The sequence below is a fragment of the Drosophila sulfurigaster genome, chromosome 2R (assembly GCF_023558435.1).
Source record: "Drosophila sulfurigaster albostrigata strain 15112-1811.04 chromosome 2R, ASM2355843v2, whole genome shotgun sequence".
Classification (NCBI taxonomy): domain Eukaryota; kingdom Metazoa; phylum Arthropoda; class Insecta; order Diptera; family Drosophilidae; genus Drosophila; species Drosophila sulfurigaster.
This window is the reverse complement of record NC_084882.1, coordinates 14,219,792-14,237,186: the sequence shown is the minus strand read 5'-3', so window position 1 is coordinate 14,237,186 and position 17,395 is coordinate 14,219,792. Positions and strand designations below refer to the sequence as shown.

Genomic DNA, 17,395 nt, shown 5'->3' with positions numbered 1-17,395 from the left:
TTAAAATGTTGACTAGTCGAAATATCCCTACTAATTTAATTATTTAACAGTTTGAAGGCGTTGAGATCAGCATGGATCCAAAGTGTGGTGTCTTTGTGACCATGAACCCTGGTTATGCTGGTCGCACAGAGCTGCCGGAGTCTGTGAAGGCGCTGTTTCGGCCTGTCACCTGCATCAAGCCCGATCTGGAGCTTATTTGCCTCATCTCTCTATTCTCTGACGGCTTTCTAACGGCCAAGGTGCTGGCCAAAAAGATGACTGTGCTCTATGCCCTGGCCCAGGAGCAGCTGTCGAAGCAATGTCACTACGATTGGGGCTTACGTTCGCTAAACTCTGTGCTGCGAATGGCTGGCGTGATGAAACGACAGTCAGAGGATCTGCCCGAGGCTGTGGTCCTGATGCGTGTGCTGCGTGACATGAACTTTCCCAAGTTCATATTCGAGGATGTGCCACTGTTCTTGGGTCTTATTAAAGATCTATTTCCTGGCATCGATTGTCCACGCATCGGTTATCCGGACTTTAATGCGGCTGTGCGTCATGTGCTTGTCAACGATGGATATATTCTGCTGCCCGATCAGGTGTGTGTGCTTTTAGTTTTCGTTGTCGTTGTCGAAGTTGTTTTTGTTTGTGCCAGTTGTGTACTTTTGCCCAGTCATGACATTGCTGACAAGCAAAAAGCAACGCAAGTTAAAGAAGTAGTTGTCCTCGCTGCAGTCCCGTTGTCATCCCTGACACTTTGACACTTTGTAAATTGCGCTTTCTCGCATAATCGCAAATGGCGGAAATGTTACAAAGCATTTTGCTGGACTGAGCGAGCTACTGAGTGGGCCAGCAGAGTTAGTCGGCCGCCTACATCTAATTTCAACTTTGCTGCTCTTTTCAGCTGACAATTTTCACTAATACAATTTTCTCTTGTTTCGTCCTGCACCTTTTGGTTGGGCACCTTTGCCAACACTTTTGCCACTTCCATCAAACAAAAACGTTGCACAAATGACACAAATGTCACACACAATGTCAACTGCTGGCCAACTGATGTCATGGCGTCTGCCCTCCGTCGACATCCGATGGGCAACATCATTTATGACAACAAAATCCCAACAACGGTAACGCCTTCACCTTTACCTTTGCCTTAACATTCTCTCTCTCTCCCTAACAACAGGAAGACAAAGTGGTGCAAATGTACGAGACCATGATGACCCGACACTCGACCATGCTTGTGGGTCCAACAGGTGGCGGCAAAACTGTCGTCATAAATGCTCTGATCAAAGCGCAAACCCACATGAGCTTGCCCACCAAGTGCACCGTGCTTAACCCCAAGGTAAGTGGTCCGACACGTTTTTCCCTTTTCGCCCGTTTTCGTTTCGTTTTCTCCCTTCCGTTTCCTCCACTCACACAAATTGCTTTGTCTTCCACTTTCAATTCGCACATTGCACTGGCATTGGGCATAAAAGCGTAGTTGCAAAGCTTATGGCAAATTTATCTGCTTATGTCATAATCAGTATTCGTTCTTCTAGGAATATCTATCTTATTGGGCTGCTCCTATTAATGTTTTTTTAATAATTTTGCCAACAAGTAAAGAGCATGCAAAGTGCGTTGTAATGCACCTAATTGCTTCGATTTCTTTCTCTGTTTTTATGTCAAGTTCGCCCATTATGAGAATGAAAGCCGCTTAGCAGAGTGCACTATGGTAAAATACGCAATGTTCGACAATTAGCTAAAAGCTGTTTAACGTGCTGAAAGAATGAAAAGAATAATCTTAACAAATTTTACTAAATTGAAAACTAATTAGGGTAATTGAGCTATGATAATATTGAATACTTAAAAACTAATAAGATAAGTTATTGCTTCTGCCTATTGATAAAATTTTTGAGTATATTTTGTTTCATTCAATGTCGTTTTTATACATCGAAGACTGCAGTGTCTTCTTAGCACGTTGTAATATTTGCATAGTTTAAAATAACTTCAATCTCGAAAAATATCAAATCGAGCCCATAGTGCATAGTGGAACTTCCCAACGATTTCGTTATGACTGATTTCATACAGCAATTCGCTTTTTTTGCTCTCGATCCAGCTTATATAAGTGCATATGAAAATGTCAATTTCAATGAAACTACATATTAGTAGGAAAGGAGTAAAAGGAAATAACTGAAGCTAAATACGCAGATTGAATAGCATCAGTAAGAGAGGCATTAAGAAACACTTTCACACATTTGTATTAATTCTTGAAGCTTTATTTGCAATTTGGTTTGTATATTAATATTCGGCAGGCATGCTCGGTAATCGAGTTGTATGGATATTTGGATATGGAGACGCGCGATTGGATCGATGGATTATTTTCAAATATATTCCGTGAAATGAATAGGCCACTGGAGCGTGAGGTAAGTAGAGCAATATCCTATCCGAATTCTGAAGCTGGTTGTAGCCAGGTCACATGTCGCGTCGCTGCTGTTGCCGTCGCAGCCGCTATAGTAATCCCATTTGAATTGAAGTGCAGAAGCAGCTAATCCCCACACACACTCTCTTACCTAGATAGACACAACACTCATACATGTACACCAGACGTGTAAAAGCCGAGAGCGTTCAGTGTCAATTCAGACGCTGACTGAGCTGCAGGATGTAGCTGGGTTATGGTGTTGTTACTGTTACTCGGCTATGTTCTATGTACTGCGCTGTATGCCCTGCTGTGGTGGGTGCGCATCATTCATGCGGAAATCACGCCATTCGCTAATAAATCCCATTGCACAACCTGCGGTTCACAGAGCGGCAATGGCTAAACAAACTGTTCCGCCTGCCAACTCTTTTAGTTACTCAGCCATTTGACTTTGCAAGGTAATCTCTCGCCCAGCAGCTTTCACGATGGCAATGGCGATGATGATGGTGATGATGACACTGCCATCGTCATCGCCATCTCGACAGCAGGAGCATCAGATGCAATCAGAATCCGCGGGCATTGAATAACACACTCAGGCTAATGCAATCCAACACTGTCCTACACTATTTTTGTATGTGTAAACAGGAACGACGCTATGCTTGCTTTGATGGCGACGTCGATGCACTGTGGATTGAGAACATGAACTCTGTAATGGATGACAACAAGCTGCTGACATTGGCGAACGGCGAGCGCATACGACTCGAGAACTATTGTGCTCTACTCTTTGAGGTGGGCAATCTGTATTATGCTTCGCCAGCTACAGTTTCACGTGCCGGCATGGTCTATGTGGATCCCAAGAATCTTCGTTACAGTCCCTACTGGCAACGTTGGGTCCTAACTCGACCGGAGCCACAGCGAGAGCTGCTCAACGACTTCTTCGAGAAGATCATCACAAATGCCATTGCATTCATCTTGGAGGGTCTAGATGGCACCACTCAAGGCAATCCTCTTAAGCTCGTCATCATGCAGACAGATCTCAATATGGTCACGCAATTCTGTAATCTCTACGATGCACTGCTGCCAACCTATGGACCACCTGAAAATAAAGCCTCGGATGAACCTGTAGTGAAGGTCTACAACACGGATAGTTTGGAGTGCTGTTTTCTGCAGGCTGTTTATGGATCCCTGGGCGCTTGTTTACTGGAAAAACATCAGATTGTGTTCGATGAGTATATGAAACGTATTGCTGGCTTTCCTTTGGTGCAGGACACACGCGAATCCCCTGCTTCTGGTGGACAGTTTCCGCAGGGCAAGCCAACTCTTTATGACTATTTCTGGGACATTAACGAGAACTGCTGGATGGCTTGGGAGTGGGTTGTCAAGCCATATACCCATGATCCGAGTGTAAAATTCAGTGAGATTCTTGTGCCCACCGTGGACAACACGCGTACCAATCGCGCACTTAGCCTCATGAGTGAAGTAAGTTTGAGCTAGTTTTTTTTCCAGTTTTTCAACCCTTAACCTACATATTTCATTCTTTACCTAGATCAAACGACCTGTGCTGCTTGTCGGTGAGGCTGGCACATCAAAGACGGCAACTATCATGCAGTATTTGCGGAATCTCAATCCATCTGTCAATGTAATTGAAAAATGTTGGGACAAACATGAAACTAAGCGCTAATATTGCTTCCTTCTTCCTCAAAACCCTTTTTGCCTGTTTTTCAGATCATACTCAATATTAATTTTTCATCGAGAACCTCATCGTTGGATGTGCAACGCACATTGGAAGCTGCGGTCGAGAAACGCACCAAGGATACGTATGGGCCACCGATGGGAAAGAAAATTGCTTGCTTTATTGATGACATGAACATGCCTCAGGTGGATGAGTGAGTAACCGTATATCTTGTACATTGTACATGCCAAACTCCTCTGCCAGGGACAGACTGTCAGTCAACTTTTCCTCCTCCCTCATCAGGTATGGCACTCAACAGCCGATTGCTCTGCTGAAGTTGTTCTTTGAGCGTGGCGGCATGTTTGACCGTGACAAGGATCTCAACTGGAAGAAGTTTAAGGATATGACATTCTATGCTGCCATGGGCACCGCAGGCGGCGGTCGCAATGAGGTCGATCCACGTTTCATCAGCATGTTCTCCACCTACAACATTGTCTTTCCCAACGATGAGTCCCTCATTCAAATCTATTCATCCATTTTCAAGGGTCATCTGGATTATACGAAATTCCATCAGCGATACATGTTGATTGCCGACATGATTGTTGTGATGACACTAAAGTTATTCAAGGTTTGTTACTCGATACACGCACTTTGTGCCAACCATATTCTTAATATTATTATAATGGCGAATTTGTCGAAATTCATGGAAAATCGCTTAAGTGTAGTGAGTAGCGCCAAAAAAAGAGAAAAAAGATTTATCGCGTTGTGAACGATGCCGCTTTAAAATCTCTCACAAATTTTATGAAATTCGATTTACATATGCAAATAACGTCAATTTTTCATAATCTGCTTTGCTGCCTCGACGCCATACAATGGAAATTATTCAATGGTCTGTAATGCACTACGACGAGCAGAGTCCTCCACTCTTCTCTTTGTTGCTGCTGCTCCATTGCTTTTTCGAGTACAAGTGAGTTAAGAGTGCCGGAGAATGCGAGGTGAAGGGAAAACGAGTGCCGTTGTCGTTGTCGTTGGCATTGCCATTTGCTGTTTGGCCTTTTTACACAATGGTCACCCGGTTCGACTGCTGCCTAGTTGACTGTGTCTATGTCTGTCCGTGTGCTCCGCCTATCTTAGCCAGCACATCTCTTCTCGCTCTCACACTTTTGAGTCTCGGCAGGAGAGCAAAATTTGATTATATTCAAGTATTGAACTGCAGATGGCCCTCTTTGAATGTGTGGAAGTAGGTGGCAAGGCGTGGCACTCCTCGCCAGCAGAAGAAGCATTAGTTTATGGTGCTTTTAACAATTGTTGACACTAAAATATTATCGCATTTCATTGCGTGCAGATAAAAATGCATTTGTCGCCACAATTGCCACAAGCAGTTCGAGCAACGGCAGTTGCTCAATAACCAAAAAAAATAGTATAAGAAAAACGAAAATGGAAAATAGAGAAAAATGATTTACTTGCACCTGCAGTGTGTTGCTGGGGACCGTAGAGAGAAGCAGTCGCAGGCCTGTCGAGTTCGTATGTCTTCTTTACACACTCGACGCGCCAACCAAAAGATATTAATGTCGCACGAAATGGAATAAAATGAATTATTTGAATAGAATTGCCATTGCCCGTCGCTCTTCTCTGCACTGCTACTCGATAATGGCTGTAAATTCAGCAAGACGGTGTCCGCCTTCTCTCACCTTGTCTCAAAACTGTCTGCACTTTAGCATCCTCTCAAGGAGCTTGCTCAACATTTGAATGCATATTGCTAGTAGTTGAGATAAAATTGATTTGTGTAGTGTCCTTTGGCGAATGCCATTTCCCAACAGTTTGCTCTAATTACTACTGTGTGTGTATGTGTGTGTTTCCTCAGTTGGTCATTGTGGATCTGCCGCCGACGCCTTCGAAATTTCATTACATTTTCAATCTCAAGGATCTGTCGCGTATCTTTGCGGGCATGCTATTAATACTGCCGGGGAATTACAAAAATCTTCGCGAGTTCATTCGTGTCTGGCGCAACGAATTCACTAGGATTATATGCGATCGTCTCATCTCAAAGATTGTAAGTAGTCACATCTTCAAGATATTTATTTTCATATAATTCACATTTTGAAGGACGTCAAAAATGTCAATCGCTATTTGGAAGTTGAAGTGGGCGAGCGTTTTCCACCCGAGTTTGAAGAAGAACACGGCTTTATTGACCTTGAAGCTGCAGCAGCAGAAGCCCAGGCACGTCTTATGTATGAAGCCTTTGCAGAAGACGCCGCTGCCGCTGCAGCTGATGAAGAAGGCGGTGAGGAAGAAGATGATGAATTGGAAGGTGCAGAAGTGGTGCTCTCACTAAAGGATTATGTGTTACGCGATCCTCTTGTGTTTGGCGATTTCCGCAATTTCACCAATGAATCCGAGCCGCGTCACTATGAAGATCTCGTTGATTACAACGCAGTGTTCCATTTGTTTACCGAAATCCTAGACGAGTACTGTGAACGTAAGCAAAAAATGACTCTAGTGCTCTTTGAAGATTGCTTGGAGCATTTAACGCGTGTGCATCGTACACTTCGCATGAATCGTGGTCATGTTCTGCTAGTCGGTGTCGGTGGTTGTGGCAAAAAGTGTGTCACTCGTCTCTCAGCCTTTGCAGCTGAGTGTGAGGTGTTTGAGATCACCATATCCCGTGGTTACAATGAGACATCTTTCCGAGAGGATCTCAAGATATTGTACAACATTGCGGGAGTAAAGCGCAAAAAAGTTGTGTTCCTGTTCACAGCTGCACAGATAGCCGAAGAGGGTTTCCTGGAGCTGATCAATAATATTCTGACAGTGGGTCAAGTGCCGGCACTGTTCACAGATGAGGATAAGGATGGCATTGTGAATCAAACGCGCAAGTTTGCCGAAGAGGAGGGTTTGTCTGCCTCCAAGTGAGTACACTTAACTTCTTCAAGTTACTTTAATAATTAGTTTATTTTCTCAGGGACTCTGTTTGGGCGTACTTCTTGCGCTGCTGCGCCGAGAATCTGCATGTTGTGCTTTGCATGTCACCTGCTGGCGATGCTTTACGTAATCGATGCCGCAGTTTCCCTGGTCTAATTGGCAGCACCTACATCGACTGGGTGTTCCCCTGGCCCAAGCAGGCGCTGTATGCTGTGGCCAAACTCTTCTTAACCGAGCATGCCTTGATACCAGCTCTGCATCGCGAAGCCATCATCGAACATGTGGTTCATGTTCACATGACAATACAGGAATACTCCAAAGATTATCAAGCGAAACTCAGACGCAGCAACTTTGTAACGCCGAAGCATTATTTGGACTACATTAACACCTATCTGGGATTGTTGGGTAAGTTAAATTGATGCATCAACTAGACTCTTGACTAATGGCCTTCATTCCTTTCCTCTTCACTTCACTTGGCTTGCAGAGGAGAAGCACAAACATATTAACCAGCAGCGAGAACGTCTCGGCGAAGGCATCAAGAAAATCGAAGAGGCATCTGTGCAAATTGATGAGCTGCGCATCATAGTGACAGAGCAGAAGAAAAACGTGGCCGTTGCATCCGAGGAGTGTGAGGCCATGTTGGTAACGATTGAATCATCGACGCAAAAGGCCAATACGAAGAAGGCGGAAGCATCCGAGAAATCTGTGGAAGTGGAAATCAAGGGGAAACAAATTGCTATTGAAAAGGATGAGGCCGAATTGATTCTAGCTGATGCGATGCCAGCTCTAGAGGAAGCCAGACGTGCACTGTCCGAGCTGGAGAAGGCACAGATTACAGAGATCCGTTCGTTTGCCACTCCTCCCGCAGCGGTGCAAGTTGTGTGCGAGTGCGTGGCCATATTGAAGGGCATCAAGGAAATCAGTTGGAAGAGCGCCAAGGGCATGATGAGCGATGTGAATTTCCTTAAGAGTTTGATGGAAATGGACTGCGAGGCCTTGACCCAAAAGCAAATCACATCGTGTCGCAATCACATGAAAACCCAAAACTTGGATGACATGGGCAAAATTTCCATAGCTGGCGCCGGTTTGCTGAAGTTCGTTAAAGCTGTGCTTGGCTTCTTCGATGTCTACAAAGAAGTGAAACCTAAAAAGGAGCGTGTCGATTTCTTGGTCGAAGAACAAGAAGTTCAAATCAAACTGCTCAGCCATTTGAATTCAGAAATTCAAAAGTTAGAGGAGAAACTGGATCAACTCAATGAGAACTATGCGGTGTCCATGCGGCAAATGAGAGCTTTAACCGAGATGATGCAACAGGCAGAAAGACGTTTGATTGCTTCCGATAAACTGATCAGTGGCTTAACCTCGGAATTGATACGCTGGAGCAAAGAAATGGCCAGCTTAGGACAACAGTTGATTGATAGTTTGGGATTGTGTTTAATCAGCGCTTCATTTTTGGCATACACTGGCGCCTTCACCTGGGAGTTCCGCAAAGCCATGGTCTTTGATGACTGGCTGGAAGACATCATCTCGCTGGGCATACCAGTTAAACTTCCCTTCAAAATCGATGCCAATTTGACCAACGATGTGGAGATCTCACAATGGTCCAACGAGGGTTTGCCACCCGATGAACTCTCGCTACAAAATGGCATCCTGACCATGCGTGCTTCGCGTTTCCCACTCTGCATTGATCCTCAGCTGCAGGCATTGATGTGGATTCGCAAGAAGGAATATCGAAATAACCTCAAAGTACTGTCGTTCAGCGATTTTGATTTCCTGAAGCAGCTGGAAATGGCCATAATGTATGGCTTACCAGTGCTATTCGAGGATGTGGATGACTATATTGATCCCGTTATCGACGATGTGCTGCAAAAGAATGTGCGTGTTCAAGGCGGTCGCAAGTTTACTATATTGGGTGACAAGGAAGTCGACTGGGATCCCAAATTCCGTTTATATTTGACTACCAAGTTCTCGAATCCCAAATTCGATCCGGCTGTTTATGCCAAGGCCTTGGTCATCAACTACACTGTCACACAGACTGGTCTCGAGGATCAGCTGCTCAGTGTTGTGGTGGGCACAGAACGTCCAGATCTGGAGCAGCAACGTGAATCACTCATTGCGCAGACCAGTGAAAATAAACAACTGCTGCAGCAACTCGAGGATTCTCTGCTGCGTGAGTTGGCCACATCAACGGGCAACATGTTGGACAACGTCGAGCTGATAGAGACGCTGGAAAATACCAAATCCAAGGCTGGCCTGGTGATGGAGCAACTGAAACTTGCCAGCGACACCGCTGCCGACATTGAAGTACTTCGTAATGGTTATCGAGCGGCGGCCAAGCGAGGTGCTGTGCTCTTCTTTGTTCTGGCGGACATGGCCACCGTGAATAGCATGTATCAATATGCTCTCGCCGCCTACCTTGATCTCTTTGTCTACTCACTGCGCAAAGCTGTGCCAGACACAGTGTTGGCCAAGCGTTTGAATAACATTATCAAGACATTAACGGAGAACGTTTATAGCTACGGTTGCACAGGCATATTTGAGCGGCACAAACTGCTCTTCTCCTTCCAGATAGCCACGAAGCTGGCACAACGCGATGGTGTCTTATCACAACAGGAGATTGATTTCTTCATCAAGGGCAGCATTGCTTTAACCAAAAGCGAACGAGCCAATCCGACCAAGTGGTTGCCAGAGAAGAGTTGGGAAGATTTGCTGAAGTTGGCTTTTGATTTTCCAGATACGTTTGGTACATTACCCGATCATTTTAGTCGTTACTTGGATGAATGGAAAGAGGTGAGTTGGCAATTATATTTATATATATATTTTCTTCAATTTTAATGGTTGAAATAATGTTTATGCTTTCTACATCACTCTTTACTTTTATCTATTTTTTTATGAATCTTGTTTTTTCGGTGCATTATCTTCACGTCAATGTCAACTTCAAACTGATGCTGTGACAACGCCATAAAATACATAACAACAATAACAACAACGATGGTACAAACACAATAAAAACAACAATTTGGTGTGCTGGATGGTCGCTGAAAACTGTTCCTGACTGGCATGTGGCATTCACTTGGCTTCCGTTGCCGATGCTCATTTTGTTTGCACTTATCGGGAAATGCCCATGGTGGCTGGCTGGCTTGTGCGCTGTGCAGTGGTACGACTTAGAGAATCCCGAGGAGGTGGCATGCCCGGGCAGCTATAACGTCAATTGCAATGCATTCCAGGCAAGTGGGGATAAGGGACGATGACGATGGCGATGGTTAAGGGCTGCTGTGTACTTTCGCTTTGCATGCTTTCAGCTTCAAGTGGCTTGCGTTCGGTCCAAGTCCGAGTGCTTGGTCCTTGCCAGAAGCTGCTGCTACTGCTGCTGCCATCGAGCGTTATTGGATTTCGTACTTTATGCTCGTTTCTAGTGGATTATTATGTACAAGCCGAGTACACACACCCACACATACACCCCAAAACACACACACAATATCACATAGATTCTGTCTGGCCGTTTAGTTTTACTCGACTTTTGCTACGTCCTGCAACTTTGGCGCACATTTTCTGCTCAAGTTATTAGCAGCCTGTTTTTGTCAGCCAGCAGTCTGTGTGTGTGTGTGTGTTTGAGAGTGTGGCTGTGTGTAAGGGTGTGTGCATTACCATATTTTATCAATTTTCCAAGCCATTAGATGAGCGGCAATTTACGCCCACAGTCGCACTTGAATACAGCGGCAAGCTGAACCTAAAGCGAGCCCAATTTGCACTTGAGTTGAGCTAGAAAACCACAGAGAACCAAAGCGATGGCAACAGCAGCAACTATTAAATAGCAGCGACTTTGATGAGAGCCGTCAGCACAGCAAAAACATCGATTGTCATTGTGTTATTATAATATCGTAAGCCGCATCATTTCTCATTGCCTTTCACCACACAGAAATTATTGTTCCTACGCTGTTTCCGAGTGGATCGAATTTTCCGTAGTATAAATCAATACATTGTGGACACCATGGATGAGTACTTCATTATGCCACCAGTTGTGAGCTTCTCAGGCATTTATGAGCAAACGACCTGCAATATTCCTGTTTGCTTTGTACTCAGCGCCGGCTCAGATCCCACCAATGATCTGATTAAGCTAGCCGACATTGTCATGGGTGGCATGTCCAATTTCTGTCACATTTCACTGGGTCAAGGACAGGAAAAAACGGCTATGAATATGCTGGACAATGCACTCAAACAGGGTCAATGGTTGATGCTACAGAATGGACATTTGTTGGTCAAATTTGTGAGGGAATTGGAAAAGTTCTTAGACAAAGTGGAGAATCCGCATCCAGACTTCCGATTATGGATCACCACAGATCCCACGCCCACCTTCCCAATTGGCATACTGCAGAAGTCATTGAAAGGTAAGGTTATATAGTCAACTGCTTTAATTTAACTAGTAACTATATGTCTTTAACTTAGTTGTCACCGAACCTCCAAACGGCTTGAAACTTAATCTACGCTCAACATACTTTAAAGTACGACAGGATCGTCTGGAGGCTTGTTCTCATCGTGCCTATCGCTCGCTAATCTATGTGCTAGCCTTCTTCCATGCTGTTGTACAAGTAAGTGCCCCAACTAAAACCAAAATTTGTAGCTATTGGAGCAAAGTCCTGGCAAACAGACAGCTGCTCTCCAAACAATGCAGTACTTTATTTATTCATTTGATGCTTGTTGCTAGCATATACTGTTCACAACTGTGCCCCAAAGTTGTCCAATTGATGGAGCAGATATTGCACTTAGCTGCACAAATTGTTATTGATAGTACACTCACTGTTTCCCCAATTAATTCACCCTCGAAAATCTCTGTTTCTGTCCCTTCCCAACAGGAACGTCGCAAATACGATAAACTTGGCTGGAACATAGCGTACGATTTCAATGATACAGACTTTGAGGTTTGCACTGAAATATTGCGCAACTATTTGAGTCGCTGTGTCGAAGATAAAATACCCTGGAATAGCTTAAAGTATCTGATTGGCGAAGTAATGTATGGCGGACGAGTGATCGATGACTTCGACAGACGCATCACAAATTGCTATATGAATGAATATATGGGCGATTTCCTGTTCGATGTATTCCAATCTTTTCACTTTTATGAGGATGAGCATGTGGACTATTGTCTGCCCGATGAGGAGATCATACTAAAGGAGGACTATATAGGTGAGTCTGTATTGGCCAGATGATGCGACAAAAGCTCTTTACATATGTAATGTATTGACAACAGCTCACATTGACAAACTGCCGCTGGTCAATAAGCCGGATGTATTTGGTCTGCATCCAAACGCGGAAATCGGTTATTACACAATGGCGGCGCGCAACATTTGGAACAGTCTGATTGAGTTGCAGCCACAAACTGGTGAGTTCTTGGCCATAAAGCTGACCCAATCAATAGAGTACATTGATTCTATAGCACACAATATTAATATATATAAGTAATTTATTATATTCTAGATATGTCTAAGAACACAATTTAAACAACTTCGACATTGTTTTTAAAGCGATTTACCTGTAATTTCCATTGTGTCCTTCAAAGTCAATTGGAAATACAACACGCTATTTTACATATCGTCCATGTGCGTTACACATGTATCTTTATCCGATAAAGTGTTTGACAGTTCGGTTAAAATCCGGAAGCCATTACTAGTAAATGGTTTAATTTACATGCAGCGTGTGCCAATTGTCAGCCGTTTATTACATTTTATCTTGTTGATTTTCATTGCCGTTGCATTTTTGGCATGTTAAATTTTTTATTTAATTTAATTAATTAGTTGCGGTTTTGCAATTAACTTTATTGCATGCGCCATTATTGCCGGCGCACACAATAGCAGGGCATGCATTAAAAATTAAAATAGATGCAAACACACTCACACACACACTTTTATTCACAATTGCACACGGAGAGAGAAACAAACATTCATTTGTATGCTCGGCATTCATACTGCACCTCAATCCCCGCAAAATCGCTGCCAATTCTGATCAAACCCTTACCGCACTCACCGCCAATCATCATCCCCCATGCTCAACCACAGTCGCTGCAATAAAACAAAAAAAAAAAAAAAATCCGGTGAAAACGTCACCCAAAAGTCGATAATATACCGTTACGAGTTTAAGCGTGTTAAAACCGCCATCGGAGAGCAGTTTTCCCATTTTCCAAACTCCATATTGCGTCACACATAAGCACAGTGTCAGTCGTATGTATTCGCACACATGTTATTGCCTTGCCAACAATTGCATAACAACTATGTATATAAAATTCTCTATATTCACATAAGTATACCTCGTATATATAATTTGCTCATCTTTTATATTTTTGTGTTTTTTTTTACAACTTTTACACCAACGAAGTCGCCACGTGGCCTCGTGGACACGATGTCAAAGCGGGTAAAGTATTTATCGTAGTATACACTCACAGTCCCCGATGCCTACATAAGTTAAATAAAATTATACAACTCGGAACCTGAAGCTGATTTTAAAAATGATTGTAAAAAGCAAACATTTACAGAGCAGAGTTGAAATTTTCAACAATTTTATTTCAATTTACTGTGATATATTCACGTTCTTAAAGGATAAAGACTAGACAATACCCTTTTTAGTTTTTGAAGATTTTATTTCTTCACAGTTCGAGGAAGCAATCTCTTTTATTGTGGGAATAACAATATTTATTAATTACAAAATTTAAAACCACAATGTTAATGTATGTTTTTTACTTGTAACCGCTTAAAGCAAACTATAGTTCCATCTCGTAACCAATATGCCCCAAGTTCATGGGTTAAGTCACTGATTATTTGCATATTCATGAGCTTTAGTATTTGCTAATTGACATTTAAAAAAAAAAACACAAAATGAAAACAGTGCAAAGAATGTATACAGAAATGGCATCAGCAGAGTTTAAGCATGGTGAAAACGCAAATTAATAAAAATTGCTATTTACCAATAACGTGTAGGAGGAAAGATAAAGAAAGGAACCACAAACGCTGCATGCATTACAGTGGTTGTCGGTTTTCTATCTGTCATTGTCAATCCTAACTTATTTCTCTGCCTACCCCATAACCTAGGCGAGGGCACCGGCGGCATCAGTCGGGATGACTTCATCGACGGTGTGGCTGCGGGAATATTGAAAAAACTGCCGCCAGCGTTTGAGACGTGGCGCATCCGCAAGCAAATCCAGATGAGTCTGTCACCAACGGGTGTGGTGCTCTTGCAGGAGCTGGATCGCTTTAATACGTTGGTGGTGCGCATCAAGAAGACGCTCGAACTGCTTCGTAAGGTAAGCAAGCAGACAAAATGCCGTTGACTTCACCTGTCAATGGGAAGCTCACATAAATCCTTCAGCTTTTGTTTTGCATTTTGTTTATCCATTTTGCCAAGTTGGCTGAAGACCAAAGCTGCTCGTGGTCGCCAGCATTCAGTATTTGTCCTGTAAACCAGAATGCATTGGCAAATCAGAATGCGATCCTTGGTTCGTTTGCCATGCAACTTGGCATTTAGTTGCCAAAATAAATTTACAAATGCAAATGAACTTAGCCGCTGCCCGCTGCCATTGTCTTGGCATAGATGTCGTCACGCCCCCACATAAAAATCTCAGCCCCTGCTCGTTTCCTTTACATGCACGTTCCTATATTGTGCCTTTTAATTTAATTGCATGCTCTCTCCGCAGGCCATCGCTGGTGAAATCGGCATGGACAATGTGCTAGACAATGTTGCCAACTCGTTATTTAATGGCCTGCTGCCAGTGGTATGGAGCAAACTGGCGCCGGCCACATGCAAACAATTGGCCAGCTGGTTGGTGCACTTAAAGGTATAACTACGAGGCTCATCCCAGTCAAGTTTGCAGCTCATTAATCAGTGTTGAACTGAAGCTAATCATGCCTTTCGCTTTTCGCAAATTTTATAGAATCGTGCTGTCCAATACAAGTATTGGTCGCTATCCGGGGAGCCGTTGGTCATGTGGCTGTCAGGTCTGCACATTCCACAGAGCTACCTGACGGCTCTTGTTCAGGTGAGTAGAAAAGGGGGCAAACTAACGAAGTGGCCTCCCATAATGTGTTAGCCATAAAAATGTATGTTTATATAACATGCTTTCGCAATACTAGATTGCCTGTCGCAAAAACGCCTGGCCATTGGATCGTTCTACGTTGTTTACTTATGTGACCACATACTCAGAGCCCGATGACGTTGAACAGCGCCCAGAGACGGTGAGTTAGCTACAGTGTCGAATGTCCACTGCACACACACTAAATGCAAAACTATGACCCCCATGTGACCAGCAGAAGAGCTGCTGCTCCTGCTGCTAACACTAATTTTGTAATTAAGAATTCTGTTTGCATTTTAATCGTTCAACTTTTCTCTTTTTTTTTTCGTTTGTGTCGCAGGGTTGCTATGTGCATGGTCTGTATATAGAGGGCGCACGCTTCGATATGCCGACTAATCAGCTGATGCGTTCGCATCCAAAAGTTCTGGTCGAAGAGCTGCCCATTCTGGCCGTTGTCCCCATTGAAGCGCACCGGCTTAAGCTACAGGTTTGTACATACATACATACATATACATGTTGTATATATCGTCGGGTGGCTGCCTTTTTAGCCTGGGTTCAACGCCGTCTGCTAGTGACAAGTACTAATGTTCGCTTGTTGTCTGTACACTCGCATGCATGCTGATATTTGTTTAAATGCTGTGCACTAAATTACCACCAGTCTCCCACTTCTGCAACGCCTCGGCTAATGGGGCAGCTGTTGTGCTAATTGTTTCTGATTTTAAATGCGGCAAGCTTAAGTTTTTGACAGAGATTAAAGGCGCATTGTAGTTGCGACATTAAGCAGAATGATCTAATTGAACCTATTAAAGTCAAGAGAATATACGTCATCTTCTCAAATAAATATATATACTTACACTCGACCATTAATTTAATCGATTTTTTTTTTACAGAACACTTTCTTGGCGCCTGTTTACACCACATCGCTGCGCCGCAATGCCATGGGAGTTGGTCTGGTATTTGAGGCTAATCTGGCAACCTCTGAGGATCTCAGTCATTGGATATTACAGGGCGTATGCTTAACCTTAAACACAGATACATAGAAACCACTATTGGCATTTCTTACAAGATTTACTTTACTCGCTTTCAAATATATCTGTAGTGTAGATCATCTAGTATTGGCAATTATATATTATAATTATGTTAAATATGAATATATCGTATTGTATATTGTGTCTACAAATGAATATCTAGTGCCTTTCAATAACGTGTCTTGTGCCTGAACCTGGATGCATTGCCTCCCCGGGCATTACCTGCGCCGCCAGCAGCCAAAGCAGCTCTTAAACTTATCCAATATATTGGTTTTCATGGAGGGCAAAAGAAGCTCGAGATTCTGAGTGCCACCGCTATCATCGGACTCCAGATCCGATTCAATGGTCATCTCCTGTATGCTGAATGTGTCTGTGAGCTCATGATTTTGCTGACGTCGTTTGGCACGCTTCAGCTGTGCGGGGAAAAATGATATCTCCTCGGCCTCATCGCTGCTCTCAGACTTGTAATCGACCAGCGGCTTCTGCTCCTGTTCCCCTGGTATGGGTAAGCGGTTGATGGGTATAAGCGTGGCTGCCTGTGTCTTAGTGGCCTGCAAAAATAAAATAAAATTGACTCCACGAAGCTCAGAAGACCTTCAACTTGAAACGGGGACCAACCTGCTCCTCTTGGTACTGTGTATAGTTGCGCCTGGCACGCTCGACCTTCAGTTCCAGTTTGCGTTGCAGTATGCGGCAGGTGTTTGGCGGTTCGTTGTGTCCCTCGGCTCCGCGTGCTCCTCCAGCTCTATCCTCATCGATTTCAATGGTTGTTGGCGCATACACTTTGTTGCTGGCACCCCTAAATGCCACCTCAAACTCCAGATCGGACATATGTTTCGGCGCTCCACTGGCACTTTTCTGCATTTGGGCTTGGCCATGATGTCTTTGTTCTCGGTTTGTTTAATTTCGTTAGTTGACCACACTTACCAGTAAACCAGCAGCACCATCCTCAAATATATTTGACTGTCTATCCTCGCTGTCGATGCCGCTGTCCTCCATGCTGTGACTAAACCTAAACTTTTATATTTCGACTTAATAATAATCTAGTAAAATTGCACGCGATGACAAAACACAAACAAGTTTTATTATCACTCCCAAACTCCAAACCACCCTGCGAACGTAGAGCGCAGAATCCAAAAGAAAACAGCTGCAGCATATGGAAAAGTCTGTGGAAAATCAATAACCCCTTGCCGCATAGCGTTGCCAGATTGTGTTGACAGTTTGAAATCATTGCTTTAGATATACAGACGTTGTTTTATACATATGCACTCTCTTTATTATATAATTTTAATTTATTTACAAATATTTTAAAAACTTAAATTGCTTTACTCGTTTGCACAAATATC

At 43.5% G+C, this 17,395-nt stretch overlaps 2 protein-coding genes across 3 annotated transcripts in view; one reads left to right on the top strand and one right to left on the bottom strand.

Annotated features, from left to right (window-relative positions):
• Positions 1-16,168, top strand: part of LOC133838682 (dynein axonemal heavy chain 10) — a 32,726-nt gene extending 16,558 nt beyond the window's left edge. Inside the window, exons 26-48 of one of the 2 annotated variants that reach the window (XM_062269864.1) lie at positions 51-578; positions 1,160-1,318; positions 2,268-2,378; positions 3,017-3,850; positions 3,918-4,010; positions 4,097-4,257; positions 4,347-4,671; positions 5,908-6,096; positions 6,150-6,952; positions 7,006-7,370; positions 7,450-9,755; positions 10,121-10,192; positions 10,885-11,353; positions 11,412-11,554; positions 11,819-12,149; positions 12,214-12,345; positions 13,335-13,370; positions 14,045-14,256; positions 14,647-14,787; positions 14,884-14,988; positions 15,083-15,184; positions 15,362-15,508; positions 15,912-16,168. In XM_062269864.1, the coding sequence (XP_062125848.1) occupies positions 51-578; positions 1,160-1,318; positions 2,268-2,378; positions 3,017-3,850; positions 3,918-4,010; positions 4,097-4,257; positions 4,347-4,671; positions 5,908-6,096; positions 6,150-6,952; positions 7,006-7,370; positions 7,450-9,755; positions 10,121-10,192; positions 10,885-11,353; positions 11,412-11,554; positions 11,819-12,149; positions 12,214-12,345; positions 13,335-13,370; positions 14,045-14,256; positions 14,647-14,787; positions 14,884-14,988; positions 15,083-15,184; positions 15,362-15,508; positions 15,912-16,061 (7,914 nt within the window). In that variant the 3' untranslated portion in view covers positions 16,062-16,168. The remainder of the gene's footprint in view (positions 1-50; positions 579-1,159; positions 1,319-2,267; positions 2,379-3,016; positions 3,851-3,917; positions 4,011-4,096; positions 4,258-4,346; positions 4,672-5,907; positions 6,097-6,149; positions 6,953-7,005; positions 7,371-7,449; positions 9,756-10,120; positions 10,193-10,884; positions 11,354-11,411; positions 11,555-11,818; positions 12,150-12,213; positions 12,346-13,334; positions 13,371-14,044; positions 14,257-14,646; positions 14,788-14,883; positions 14,989-15,082; positions 15,185-15,361; positions 15,509-15,911) is intronic. The other variant, XM_062269865.1, reaches the window with a different exon arrangement.
• On the bottom strand, positions 16,071-17,250 carry LOC133838685 (uncharacterized). The gene is made up of 3 exons (XM_062269868.1): positions 16,977-17,250; positions 16,668-16,907; positions 16,071-16,600 (listed from the first exon to the last, which is right to left on the bottom strand). Exons 1-3 carry the CDS (start codon positions 17,046-17,048, stop codon positions 16,268-16,270), a joined length of 645 nt encoding a protein of 214 aa, XP_062125852.1. The 5' UTR covers positions 17,049-17,250; the 3' UTR covers positions 16,071-16,267.
• Between the last annotated feature and the right edge of the window lie 145 nt (positions 17,251-17,395).